Source organism: Neoarius graeffei, chromosome 19 (assembly GCF_027579695.1).
Source record: "Neoarius graeffei isolate fNeoGra1 chromosome 19, fNeoGra1.pri, whole genome shotgun sequence".
NCBI classification, from domain to species: domain Eukaryota; kingdom Metazoa; phylum Chordata; class Actinopteri; order Siluriformes; family Ariidae; genus Neoarius; species Neoarius graeffei.
Window position 1 is genome coordinate 54,055,511 of NC_083587.1, and position 14,858 is coordinate 54,070,368.

General features: G+C 41.8%; 1 protein-coding gene across 3 annotated transcripts in view; it reads left to right on the top strand.

The window, feature by feature from the left end:
- Window positions 1-14,858, top strand: part of ubr5 (ubiquitin protein ligase E3 component n-recognin 5) — a 111,065-nt gene that overhangs the window by 49,998 nt on the left and 46,209 nt on the right. For all 3 annotated transcript variants that reach the window (XM_060900311.1, XM_060900312.1, XM_060900313.1), the window contains exons 25-34: window positions 5,933-6,056; window positions 6,330-6,427; window positions 6,619-6,773; window positions 6,999-7,090; window positions 7,582-7,728; window positions 10,916-11,034; window positions 12,643-12,769; window positions 13,054-13,183; window positions 13,340-13,500; window positions 13,831-14,070. In XM_060900311.1, coding sequence (XP_060756294.1) covers window positions 5,933-6,056; window positions 6,330-6,427; window positions 6,619-6,773; window positions 6,999-7,090; window positions 7,582-7,728; window positions 10,916-11,034; window positions 12,643-12,769; window positions 13,054-13,183; window positions 13,340-13,500; window positions 13,831-14,070 — 1,393 coding nt within the window. The remainder of the gene's footprint in view (window positions 1-5,932; window positions 6,057-6,329; window positions 6,428-6,618; window positions 6,774-6,998; window positions 7,091-7,581; window positions 7,729-10,915; window positions 11,035-12,642; window positions 12,770-13,053; window positions 13,184-13,339; window positions 13,501-13,830; window positions 14,071-14,858) is intronic.

The following is a 14,858-nucleotide window of genomic DNA, read 5'->3' on the forward strand; positions in this document are numbered from 1 at the left end:
ATGAGCTGCACTGTAGATTGTCGCAGGTATTCCCACAGTTAACTGATAACGCGCACAGAATTCCAATAGAAGAGATGCGATTCCAACGCGAGAAAAAAAAGAAGAGGCCAAATGATGTGGGCTGTTGCCATATGTAGGCAGGCACGTCATACGTCCTGAGATGACAACTTTTGTATGCGGTTCCCGAAACGCGCGGATGCAAAAATGCTTCCACTAGTGCTTTCAGCACCGCCCTGGCGGTCTGGAGTGAAGGAAATAGAACCGGCTCTTCCATTATTGCTCTTTCTTCCACGTTTTCTTGATGATGTGTTCTACAACCCCGATTCCAAAAAAGTTGGGACAGTACAACTTGTAAATATAAATGGAATGCAATGATGTGGAAGTTTCAAAAATCCATATTTTATTCAGAATAGAACATAGATGACACATCAAATGTTTAAACTGAGAAAATGTATCATTTAAAGAGAAAAATTAGGTGATTTTAAATTTCGTGACAACACCACATCTCAAAAAAGTTGGGACAAGGCCATGTTTACCACTGTGAGACATCCCCTTTTCTCTTTACAACAGTCTGTAAACGTCTGGGGACTGAGGAGACAAGTTGCTCAAGTTTAGGGATAGGAATGTTAACCCATTCTTGTCTAATGTAGGATTCTAGTTGCTCAACTGTCTTAGGTCTTTTTTGTCGTATCTTCCGTTTTATGATGCGCCAAATGTTTTCTATGGGTGAAAGATCTGGACTGCAGGCTGGCCAGTTCAGTACCTGGACCCTTCTTCTTCGCAGCCATGATGCTGTAATAGTTTTCACTGACGTCATGGCATTCCGGGGAAAGCCCCCCCAGCCGCCATCTTGGGGGGCAAACAAAACAGACCATTGCCACTACCGGCTACGTTATCTCGGATGAGTTTATGAAGTTATATAGTCAGTTTTCTAAAATAAAGATCAATGTCGGCAAAATCAAGCAAACAGAAGTATATAGATACATTAGACATTTCACGACAACGGTATGCAGCCAGACTGGCCTTGATTGGGGGAATTGACCCCTACGAAGTGGACAAAGATGCATTTTTAAGTGACTATGCAGGGCTGCCAAAGCCTGAAACTGCCAAAGCCTGCTCCAAAGCCTGAAACTGACTTCATCAAACTTTAAAGGCTGTCTGATATATACAAATTTATATATTCACAGCGCGCCTTTTGGCGGATGCCTCCTGAATCGCGCAGATCCGATTTATTTATTTATTTATTTATTTATTTAGGGGGGGCGTTGGAGTGTCTGATTATAATTTCAAAGTAAATTCTGTATTAAAATTACTAAATAAGCAAATCCATTACAGTCCATGAAACAGGAAGTATAAGGATGAGAAAAAAACAGTTTAAATCGGGAAGCTGCGCACATTTTGCGCAGCCTGAGCGGTGTGCAGGACTGCGCAAATGTGCGCAGCTTCCCGATTTAAACAATTGATTGTTTATTTAAACAACTTACCACTTATAAAATGATCGGAGCAGACTTTGCTGTGTTTGGAAGGCTGATGATCCTTGCGGTTGATTCTCGCAAGCCATAGATTTCTCCTTTGTATGCTGAGTTTGTTTGCTCGCCTTCGTGCTCCCGTACAGTGGGAATTCCATAAAAGCTCCGCTTGACTTCATCTGACCTATTACGACAGCCGTGAATACAACAGGTGTGCACCATTGCTAGCTTTAAATAGCCTGCTTGGGTTCTTTTGAAGACTTTGTACTCGCACGTTACAATGTGTGCTCAGTCACCCGTACGGTAAGCTGGACCCCCAAGATGGCCGCCACTAGGGAATCCCCGACTCTGTGACGTCATGTGAAAACTATCTATAGATGCAGTATGTGGTTTGGCATTGTCATGTTGGAAAATGCAAGGTCTTCCCTGAAAGAGATGTCGTCTGGATGGGAGCATATGTTGCTCTAGAACCTGGATGTACCTTTCAGCATTGATGGTGTCTTTCCAGATGTGTAAGCTGCCCATGCCACACGCACTAATGCAACCCCATACCATCAGAGATGCAGGCTTCTGAACTGAGCACCGATAACAACTTGGGTCGTCCTTCTCCTCTTTAGTCCGAATGACACGGCGTCCCTGATTTCCATAAAGAACTTCAAATTTTGATTCGTCTGACCACAGAACAGTTTTCCACTTTGCCACAGTCCATTTTAAATGAGCCTTGGCCCAGAGAAGACGTCTGCGCTTCTGGATCACGTTTAGATACGGCTTCTTCTTTGAACTATAGAGTTTTAGCTGGCGACGGCGGATGGCACGGTGAATTGTGTTCACAGATAATGTTCTCTGGAAATATTCCTGAGCCCATTTTGTGATTTCCAATACAGAAGCATGCCTGTATGTGATGCATTGTCGTCTAAGGGCCCGAAGATCACGGGCACCCAGTATGGTTTTCCGGCCTTGACCCTTACGCACAGAGATTCTTCCAGATTCTCTGAATCTTTTGATAATATGCACTGTAGATGATGATATGTTCAAACTCTTTGCAATTTTACACTGTCGAACTCCTTTCTGATATTGTTCCACTATTTGTCGGCGCAGAATTAGGGGGATTGGTGATCCTCTTCCCATCTTTACTTCTGAGAGCCGCTGCCATTCCAAGATGCTCTTTTTATACCCAGTCATGTTAATGACCTATTGCCAATTGACCTAATGAGTTGCAATTTGGTCTTCCAGCTGTTCCTTTTTTGTACCTTTAACTTTTCCAGCCTCTTATTGCCCCTGTCCCAACTTTTTTGAGATGTGTTGCTGAGCTATAGCTATGAGCTATGTTTTGGCTATTTAAGGACTGTGCCCATGCCCATGCGAAGTATTACGCCGCGTCCAGGAACGCGAAAAATTTCTCCATTCGGAAAACCAGAGATTTTCAAGAGTTTTGTCAAATATCCGGATTTCTGGGTAAATCCGGAAGACTTTCATCTATACATAGTAGACAGGATTTCCCCTAGAGAAACTGGGAAGAGTAGTGTCTCTCTGAGTGCAGCGAGGTGCAAAGAGCACACTACCATAGACAGCATGTAAGGTTGGGGGTCTGGGGATATGCTACCCCGGAAAATTTTGAAATATAAAGGTTCATATCGTGGCTTCTGGTGACATCTCGAGCTGACTTACCAGTTCAACATTTTTTTTTTTTTTTTATAAACTTATTTTACTGAATTCCCATCCTAAAGAAAAAAGTCAATACAATCCCCACTTGTATCTCACAAGCGGTGTACTGTTCCACAGGAGACTGCAGTTTATTTCACGTCAAACAAAGTAAATGGTGACGCAACATGGCATGAGTTGCTCAAAGTACTGATGATTTTAAATTTTGGCAATAGTGCGGATAACCAAATACTTGAGCTGGTTAGCAACATGCAGCGACCTGGCCGTCGTGGTCTCCCAGCTATGGTCTGCCACTGTTGCTGTGATGTTTTCCATAGTTTTCTTTGTGGAAAAACTCCGTAATTAAGCTGCAGACCATCTGTGTTTTGTTCGCTTGTACCTGGCTTGAAGGCTCTGCAATTTTTGCACAAGTTACCTATGAATATTAATTGCTCATCGCTTATCTAATCAATATGGGATATCGTACACAGTCAATTGGTGCAGAATACCCTTCAGGCCTTTTAATTACATAATTTGGGCTACACCCTGTATTTCTGAATTTGGGCTTTTTCCGTCGTGATGCAGGGTAATTTGGGCTTTTCTGCGTGCGCAGAGTGCTGTTTTTCCCAGCGCTCCGTGTTTAAACCTGCTGCTGTTTTTTTAGCTACAAAGTTATGAATAAATAAAGAAATCTATGAATGTTATTTTTACCTTTTGTTGCAAAATGTCAACAGCATTAATCTGTTTTGATGTACATGTACTTGACAAAAATGATTAGAATACAGTTAGTATTTAAAAGATGCGTTGGGGCCCGAGGAGAGCCTGGAGGAAAGGAACCCGTGAATGAAAAAGCAAGTTCTGCACTGTTGCCATCAAAGAGACAAACCTGTAGCAGACCTGCGACACAAAAGGTTTTTCAGTCACGTCATAAGAATCGGCAGCGCAATCCACAGCATGTCGTCGGGTAAAAGATCTTGGTTTAAATGAAAGGCCAGTGTCTGAGACTGTCATCAACAAGAGGACCAAGCTCCAAGTCACTGATTCCACCCGCACTTACACAACTGTGTGGATTTAAGATGCAAGCTGTATCTTAAATACACACAGTTATGTCCTGAATAGCTCTTTTATTCGGTCTTTTACCTGATTTAAATCACAACACTAGATATCAGAGAGATATTGCAGTTGAGGTCAGATAATGTAGGATCTAGGGCTGTTTTTAGGGTTTTAAATGATGCAGGAATTATTAGGGGAATTTAGCACAATGGGGTGTGAAACGTTCTGGTTGACACTCCAGTCCAGAAGGTGGTGGTAATGCACCTAAAAGCTGTTTGCCAACTGACAGAAAACAATATAAAAGAAGAAGAAAGATTTACCTAATGTGGAAATCCTGCTCTGGTCATTTGGTACGCGAGTCTCGCTCCTCCACGAAATCATGACGTGCCAATCGCCGTCTGGAGAATTCGTGCTCTGCGTGAGGCTTACGGCTAGTTCGATAAACCCGGAACAACATGGGAATGGTGCAGGTTTTGCATCAATTATGAGAAATGCATGCTAATTCTTGCTAATTTCAGTGTTTTTTAAAGAATAAAGTCAAGACATTGGGTTTTATGCAGCCAAGTACATTTAATCAACTTTTAAAAAAAAAACTTTTGGTAGCATATTTTGGGCGCTTGACCTTAATTTGGGTGCCTTTGACGTTATCCGTCGCAGGTTTCATGTAACTGAAAGGCCTGCCCTTCTCTGACATCAGCCTTGAACTTGGGTCAGGGCCATGGGCTTGGCTGGACTGTATAGATTACCTGCTCAAAGGCTACAAAAGCATGCATTCTAGCTTTATACTGTAGGCCTAGCAGGGCTGCTACGACGATGCTTTAGTGGGAAACCCTGGTAGATAAGCAGCACTGTCAAATTCTCTATCCCAGTGAGAATAGGAATGAGCTGGTGTTGCAGCTGTTCAACATTTTAAATATAATTCTAAATGGATAAGATGTACAATGTGTCTTTCTTTAATGAATTGTTGGTGTTGGCAAATGGCCTTGGTGTGCGATGAATGAATGAATAAAACCCTTAAAGTGCCATTCCACCATTGGATGTATTCTTTGGCATAAAATACAATATATTTTATGACAACATGACTAGACAGAGAAATCTTTTAGCTTCAAAATGATGTATCAAACATAATTTTTTGACAACGACAAGTATATTAATTTTGCGACCAAAGTCACCTACCCTTTTAATTTCCACGCGGTAGTGAAACGTGATGTCATCGGCAGGTTCCCCTTCTTGTGTACCAAGTCACGTGTGACGTGGCACAGATTATCAGCAATGGCAGATAGAACGCGATTTCCACTTGTCGATTGCTGTGCCGATATTCACCATCGACCGTCTCCTTTGGGCATCACTTGCTATTTTCCTTCGCTTCTTTTCCGAAGCTGACAATCGCGTTCTATCCGCCATTGCTGATAAATCTGTGCCCCGTCACACGTGACGTGGTACACAAGAAGGGGAACCTGCCGATGACATCACGTTTCACTACCGCGCGGAAATTAAAAGGGTAGGTGACTTTGGTCGCAAAATTAATATACTTGTCGTTGTCAAAAAAATTATGTTTGATATATCATTTTGAAGCTAAAAGATTTCTCTGTCTAGTCATGTTGTTATAAAATGTATTGTATTTTATGCCAAAAAAATACATCCAATGGTGGAATGGCACTTTAAGGATGTCCTGTTCTATAATCATAAATTGATAATATTCCTATAATGGCATACCCGAGCGTTTATTCCCCACTCTGCCCCCTTACTTATTTATCTGCTCTTCGTAGGCCCGTCATCTGAAGCATCCGTGGTGGAAAGCAAAGACCGTAAGGCCAACGCTCACCTGATCCTCAAGCTGATGTGCGACAGCGTCGTCCTGAGACCTCATTTACGAGAACTGCTCTCTGCAAAGTATGCATTTTTTTTTTTCAGCCAAACAGTTGCAAAGGATTTTTCAGCACATTTTAACCATCCGTGTTCTGTTAAATCAAGCTAAATACCACAATGGGCCAAAAGTAGATAAACCTGTGTGCTTCACAACAGTTTTTAAAATGCATGTCCGTTGATTAATAGATTCAGAATAGTCTAGAAAAAAGCATAAGTGGCCGTGCACCTGTTCACCTTTGTCTGCATGTTTGCATACTTATGAGTGTGAGGCTGACTGAGGCGTGTGTTGTTATGCAGGGATGCACGAGGCATGACTCCGTTTATGCTAGCCGTCAGCGGGAGGGCATACCCAGCAGCCATCACTGTCCTGGAGGCAGCCCAAAAAATAGCCAAGGGTGAGTTTGCTTGAGTATAAAATGTCCTTGTTTTTCAACTGTGCACCTTCAGGCTTAATGCAGTAATTTGAGTGTGTTATTACAGTGGAATAAAATTGAATTTGGCTCTTGACCTCGATCTATTTTATTTATTTATTTTTTAATTTCAATGCATAGTTATTAGTTCACGGCTCTTGTTTTATGGCCTGCAGGAGAGTCCAATATCGGGGACAAGGACGACGTGAACTCTGTGTTTATGGAAATGATCTGTCCTGCGGGGACAAACCCTGATGACTCGCCGCTCTACGTGCTCTGCTGTAACGACACCTGCAGCTTCACCTGGACAGGAGCTGAGCACATCAACCAGGTGAACATAACCTTGATGGTGTTTATGCAAATAAGGAATGAAGTGAAACATTCACAGGCATACTGGTATTTAATTTATTGACAGTTTCTATTTTCCAAAAATTCACATCAGTATCCAGGTTTTGACAATAAACTTGTCCACACGAATATGCAGAAATTATTTGAATATGTTCACATTACCATGCCAGCCATGTTCAGGACCTCAGGTGTGTGTGTGTGTGTGTAGGACATCTTTGAGTGCAGGACATGTGGTTTGCTGGAGTCTCTGTGTTGCTGCACCGAGTGTGCCAGAGTTTGCCACAAAGGACACGACTGCAAGTGAGTAGATGCTCTTATTCATCTCGAGACAAAGCTGGTTTAGCTTTTGTCCAGTCCTCAAACATGGAGCTGTTTAATCACTTCCTGAAGATCTGGGTTTCACATTACTGGATTATAATTAGTCCTTTTTTGGATTTTCTTGTATACATGAAAAATGACTTTTGGATCTGAGAAGCAGTGTTTAGTGCAGATTTCTATTTTTGGTGCGATACGGAGCTGAATGGTAGATTATGCTTTCATTGGCTTTAGTTCTCGCATTTATCACCCGCTTAAAGTTTACAAGATGGCTACAAGTTTAATCCTGACAGTGTAGCTGTTCTTTTTCGAAGTGAAAACTCTTGTGTGCAAGTGAAAAATGGCAAAGTGTAATAAGGTAATGAACTATCGATTCCATAAAACACTGGATATTATTCAATCAGACTGATATTAGCCTTGAAAAGATTGTATCCTTGTCTGTATATATATGTATTCTGTATTTAATGTGTGTTCAGGCTAAAGAGAACATCTCCCACTGCATACTGTGACTGCTGGGAGAAGTGCAAGTGCAAAACCCTGATTGCTGGACAGAAAGCGGCACGTCTGGACCTGCTCTATAGGCTGCTGACAACCACCAACCTAGTGACGAGTCCCAACAGCAGGTGTGTTCACGTTCCCACAGCGACATGCAAAAATGTGAACGAACATTGTGTGATAAATGAATAGTTCATGTTTTATCATGCAACAATGAGAGAATCCTTATTACACCTCGTCACTTATTCAGTATTAACTTGCTTTAGCTGCAGATGAGGTGGTGTGGGGTGGGGTTATTTTATTTTATATTTTTTAATAAATCCCCCGCTGGGCAAAAGGAGGGATTTCACGAAACTTTGCAGGATTCTTTGTTTTGTGTCGGTACTAAACAGATTGTAATTTCATTCAATTCGGTCACATTTTACCAGAGTTACAGCCCATGATTTAACAAAGTGATACTTTTGACAATTTCATGAGTGTGTTTTCATTCTGAAATCAACTCCTCTCTCTCAATTTTTGGAGGAATTTCACAAAACTTGGCAAAAGGCATTGTTATATGTCAGTAGTACCGTATTTTTCGGACTATAAGTCGCACTTTTTTTTCATGGTTCGGCTGGCCATGCGACTTGAGGCCAATTTATGCTGACAACGCAGTCCTCGCAGATGGCGTCTGCGTAGCCCCCTCTCCTTCGCAGACACTCTGCGCGCACCTCCCAAAAATTGTGACCACCGCAGAAGCCTCGCAGACAAGAGGGCTCTGATTGGTCCACTCTACATCCGCTGTACACGCACTTCCGCTTCCCTACTTTCCCGGTTTGGTTTGTTTTCACTACCGCCATTTTTAAAAACACGAGCGAAGATGGAGCAGCACGAAGAGCGGTTGATCGAGGAAGTGAGGAAGTACGTACATCTATACGACTCCAGTTCTAGTCATTATCAGTAACCGGAGGATAAACACTCCACTAACCACACCCACCAACTACTCCTAGCGATTTCGCGACTTCGCGCCCCCTTGCGTTGTGGCGGTGAATAACATCGCGCACGTCTATTACTCCCCGCTCAACGATAAATTACAACTGTCTGCGAAAAGCTATCTGCGAAAGCCTTGTCGCAAGAGCATGCAGAGGCCCTTATACTCCGGCGCGACGTATGGGTTTTTTTTCACCACGAGAGGGCGCTATGTAGCTTTGCGTGCAAGTATGTGCTGTGTACTCTATTAATACCACTGAAAGAAAAAAAATACCGTTACAACTGACAACAACAAAACAAATTAGCATTACAACAACGACGACTGAACAGAAATATGCCGCCAAAAAGAAAATCATATACTGCTGAATTCAAGCTGCAAGTAATTAAATATGCAGCCGAAAATGGTAATAGGGCAGCTGAACGAAAGTTTGGATGCAGTGAAAAACTTGTTAGGGACTGGAGAAAAGCAGAGGATAATTTGAAGGGAATGAAGAAAACAAAAAAAGCTAACCGAGGGCTAAAGGCTAGATGGCCACATTTAGAAGAGGAGGTATACAAATGGGTCCTCGAACAACGCGCTGCCGGGAGAGGATTTTTTTGGCTGATGTGACTTAAACTCCGGAGCGACGTATAGTCCGGAAAATACGGTACGTATATTATGTTGTTCAATTCAGTCGCATTTTACCAGAGTTACAGCCCTTGATTAACAACCTTGTACTTTTCATGAAGGTGCGCTCGCCTTCTGACGTTAACTTCTCTCTCAAATTTTGGACGAATTTCTCGAAGCTTGGTAAAAGGCCTTGTTATATGACGGTAATACGCAGATTGCGATTTAATTTCGTTTGTGAAAATTTGACCAGAGTTTTGACCCTTGATCAAATAACTTTGACAATTTCATGAGGGTGTACGTTCTTCTGAAATCAACTCCTCTCACAATTTGTGGAGGAATTTCACCAAACTTGGCAAAAGGCTTTGTTATATGACAGTTATCTGCATATTGAAATTTTGTTTAATTTGGGCAGATTTTACCAGTTATGCCCTTGATTTATGAACAAACTTGTACTTTGGCAATTTCATCAAGGTGTGCTTGCTTTCTGAAATCAACTTCCCTCACAATTTTTATCCCCCGCTGGCCGAAAGGCCCAAAGGGGGATTATGTCGTGGCGATGTCCGTCCATCCCGGGAAGGGTACTCGCCTTCTGAAATCAACTCCTCTCAATTTTTGGAGGAATTTCACGAAACTTGACAGGATTTTATGTTGGTAATACGCATATTGCAATTTCGTTCAATTCAGTCGCATTTTACCAGAGTTATGGCCGAGTTGCCAGCGGGGGATATTGTGCTCTCAGAGCACTCTTGTTTTAATGTAACAAAAGGAATATTTAAGTTGATAAAGAATAGGAAGTGGTTTATTTGTTTTATTTATTTATTTGGTAATAAAACACTTTTTTTTTTTTTTTCCCAAAAATAAAATTTAATCTTGAACCCACTATTGTGAATTGAATCGTGAAATAATTAATTTGGAGGGTTGTATTGCTTTACCCTGTTGCACATTACTCCATTGTTTCAGGAGATGCATTACATGACCCTGTTGAAAAAAGAAAAAGTACAATTGATTAGGATTCTAGATCAATGAAATGTTTAAATAATATTGACTGTTATATCAGGTATATTCCATTCAGCTAGCATGATATTGAACAAGTCAAACATGACTTTTGTATCATGCTAGCTGAATGGAATATACCTGATATACCATGAAAAAAGCCATTATATATTATAATACTACATACACTCTTCCAGTTTTTTGTCATCCGTTGGTATGTTTTTCTCTTGTAAACATGTGTGAAGAATATCTAATGAAGTTTTCGTGGCCTTTCGGGTGTTCAATGTGTCTTTCCTGGCGAACAAAGAAATGCTTCTGCGCATGCACAGCAGAAAACTTTCTCATTGGATATTTGCATCAGCGCCGTGTGACGTCATGTCTTGACAGCCATGCAGTATCATAAACCATATTCAACACTCTCCATTGGGTAGAGTGATGTAATACACACAGAATAAGCGATATGCTGACAATATTGCATGCTATCAAACCGAATGAATGAAACCCACTTGAAGGGAATAGAACACGTTTTTATTCCATCGAAAAGTTTCCTGTATGTATATAGTAGTAATAACTTCTATTTCAGGAGAGTGTAGTCCTCATGCCACAGACTTTAATAATAGTGTTACTTGACTGTTGAACAGCAGTTTTCTTCTGCTGCTGATTTGACAAGTGGTATTTGTCGTTCTTCTCCTCCGTCTCTGTCCTTTTCTTTCCCTTTCCTTCTGCTGTCTTCATCCCTGCAGGGGTGAGCACATCTTGCTATTCCTGGTGCAGACAGTTGCACGGCAGAGTGTGGAGCACTGTCAGTACCGGCCGCCCCGTATCCGAGAGGACAGGAACCGCAAAGCTGTTAATGCAGAAGGTATGTAAAAAGTCGCACTCCTTAAACCAGCACTCCGGTTCCCTACAGCAGTGTAAATCCTGTTTCTTTAACGCACCAGGTTCACAGGTATTCTTAATGTGCTGCGAGGTTGAGTCAACAAGGTTTACTTTCGAGTGCTTCTTTTGCTTTCCCTTATCTTTCTGACTGAAATTTAAATTTGAGTTCCAAGTAGCAGGATTAAAGTTTTCTAATATTACTGTAAACCTCAATAGTGGGGCGGTTTAGCTCGAATATTCAAAAGGATTGTACATTTTGTGATACAAGCATCAAATTTGGCACAAATGTACATTGATATATGGCGAACATTTTTCAGATATTGAGCCACTCGGAATTCTCCCTTCATGTCCGCCATATTGGAATTCAAAATGGCCGCCATTTGAAATCTACATTTTCGATTATCTTTGGGTCTAATGCTGCTATTGACTCGATTCTGGTGTCTAAATGTATGTTTTGGGGGGCAAGGAATCCAATGGTAACAATCTGCATCGCATATTTTGTACCAATGAGCCGCCATATTGGATTTCAAAATGGCCGTTGTTTGAAATCTACATTTTCGATTATCTTTGGGTCTAATGCTGCTATTGACTCGATTCTGGTGTCCAAATGTATGTTTTGGGAGGAAAGAAATAAGAGACCACTTAAATCTTTTCTTAAATCAGCATCTCTGTGTACGGCAGCCATTTCATTCCAGTGTCTGTGCTGGGATTCCAACACATCTCATTTTACTTAATGAGGTATTGATTAGGTCATCACCTGCACCAAATATTATTTAATGAGGAAAAGTATAAAATCCACTGATGTGGTCATCACTATCCTCTTGCAATAGGACCAGTCTGGATGGCAAACACAGTGCTAGTATTACCTTAAATTTAATTGGAATATAAATATATCTATTCTTCATGTAACAGTCCACAGAATGGAAACAACAGGGAAGTGAAGTTTAGGTCAGATAAGCGCAAATGTAGATTTCAAATGGCGGCCATTTTGAATTCCAATATGGCGGACATGAAGAGAGAATTCCGAGTGGCTCAATATCTGAAAATGTTCGCCATATGTCAATGTACATTTGTGCCAAATTTGGTGCTTGTATCACAAAATGCACAATAGGTTAGCTATGCTGCCCCACTACAAACCAAGATTTAGTGATGAGATTAAAAGCATTGCAACAGCTGGATTGTGAGCTCAATTTTGATTTAATCTAGTCTTAATGTTTCATGGTCTCTGTGTGTGTCTGTCTCGGTGTGTGTGTGTGTCTGTCTCTCTCTCTGTCTCACTGTGTGCATGCGTCTGTCTCGGGGTGTGTGTGTCTCTCTCTCTCTCTGTGTCTGTCTCGGTGTGTGTGTGTGTGTGTCTCTCTCTCTGTCTCGGTGTGTGTCTGTCTCTCTCTCTGTCTCGGTGTGTGTCTGTCTCGGTGTGTGTCTGTCTCGGTGTGTGTGTGTCTCTGTCTCGGTGTGTGTGTGTGTGTCTCTCTCTCTCTCGGTGTCTCTCTCTGTCTTGGTGTCTCTCTCTCTCTCTCTCTCTCTCTCTCTCTCTCTCTCTCTCTCTCTCTCTCTCTCTCTCTCTCATCTCTGTGCCCCCCCCCAATAGACTCTGACATGCCGGACCATGACCTAGAGCCTCCACGCTTTGCCCAGCTGGCTCTGGAGCGCGTGCTGCAGGACTGGAATGCTCTTAAGTGCATGATTATGTTTGGCTCACAGGAAAACAAAGATCCGTAAGTGGCTTTTCTCGACCCTTTTCTCAAATACAAATGAGACGTTTAATTAAATTTTATAATTTAGCTTGACTGTAGAAACGTGCTCCCTAAAGTAGAAAATGAAATCTTAACACATTTGTTCTCAGTATTTATATAAAATGGAATAGTATTTGAACGGTTTAATTTGTTCTGATGTCTGTCGAATTTGTTTAGCCAATTCAGTACTGATTTTATATTAAACTTACTTCCTTACATTCAAACACCTTCCATAGTGTGCTCGTTTTTCTGTGTTTATTTTGAAGGCTGAGTGCGAGCAGCCGGATTGCTCATCTCTTGCCGGAGGAGCAGATGTACCTGAACCAGCAGAGTGGTACAATCAGGCTGGACTGCTTTACTCACTGCCTCATCGTCAAGTGTGCTCCAGACCTCACTGTGAGTCACAGAAAAATTACATGGAAATAAACGCAAACACATGGCCCACCCTGTTTTGTAGTGCCACATTTCCTGGGCTAATGAAGTGCATGTACAGTAAACATGCTGCAGGACTGGATTTCTTAATGATCTTGTGGTTTTCATTATGTTGTGTAGTTTATCGACACACTGTTGGGCACACTAGTGAAGGAACTGCAGAACAAATACACCCCAGGTCGCAGAGAGGAGGCCATCTGCGTCACACGTCGCTTCCTGCGCTCTGTTGCCAGAGTATTTGTCATCCTTAGTGTAGAGATGGCATCGTCCAAGAAGAAAAAGTATGTGGATCAAATTGATGATCTGTTCTCTGTGTGTGTGTGTGTAGTAGTCGATATGAACAGTTTCAGTGTCCAATCTTGGTGAAGCAACCCAGAAGAATTTTTGTCCCCCAGATGAACGTCCTGCACACTTTGATCACACACAATGTGCATCACAATAACACTATTGGTGAATTTCTTACTATTTGGTGATGGCAGGCTTTTTTTTTTTTTGGCTGTCCTAAATGCTAAAATTTTGTACACTAGACTTGTGCGACAATACTATATTTCCGAATCACACTGATTTTCTTTAACGTGTTTACGTTTCCTCTGCTCCTCTTTGTTCTGCAGTAACTTTGTCCCGCAGCCCATTGGGAAGTGCAGGCGTGTGTTCCAGGCGCTGCTGCCTTATGCCGTCGAGGAGCTGTGTAACGTAGCAGAGTCTCTGATTGTGCCAGTGCGCATGGGCATCGCCAGGCCAACAGCACCATTCACACTCGCCAGCACCAGTATCGATGCTGTGCAGGGCAGCGAGGAGCTTTTTTCCGTAGAACCGCTGCCCCCACGCCCCTCACCTGATCAATCCAACAAGTGAGTGCATATGCGCGCTCTCACACACAGAGGATTACAGAAATAACTCTTTAATTCGAGCTGTTATGGAAATGTTAAAGCAGATACGCAGACCCTTTATTTTTAAATAAATTTGAGTGGATAGTATCTCCATCCTTGACTCTTGTATGCTGCATAAATGGGAATAAAAACATATATATTTCTGAGAGTTAAAATCGAGCGCAAAGTTGGCATTCGAGCTGCCCCGCTGAGCCAGCCAGCCCTGAGTGCGTGACATCACAGCGGTAACCGGTTTTAAGGCCGAGGCCTTTGACAGCTATAGACCAAAGTCATATCAATAAATAATTTCTGGTGAAAGTAAGAAATCCCGTTACCGACTTGCTCAACTAAGACTGATTTGACTTCATTGATTGTGGGTTGACTCTCATTAAAACAGGATGGGTGTTATAACTTATGCAACATGCATGTACATGCACGCATTTTCACTGATAAAACGTAAAAGGCTAATTAAATAATCAGATGAACTGAGACAATCACATTCTGAAGCAAATTAAATAATCTTACACCGCTAACTTACACACAATACAAGTTACATGTATTAATCTAAATGCAGGTAAACAACGTGTTTTTGTTGTTTTATATCCAAATGAGAGTCGGAGCTTACCCGTCTGTGTTCTTGCTTCTTGAAGGCCGATCTTGTGGCTGATTGTTTTGAAACAATCTGACTTTCAGTTGTTCGTTCAGTTCTCCGTTCATTCGCTTCTTCCACGTAAGGACGAGATGGCAGCAATATGCAGTTTAGAAATAAG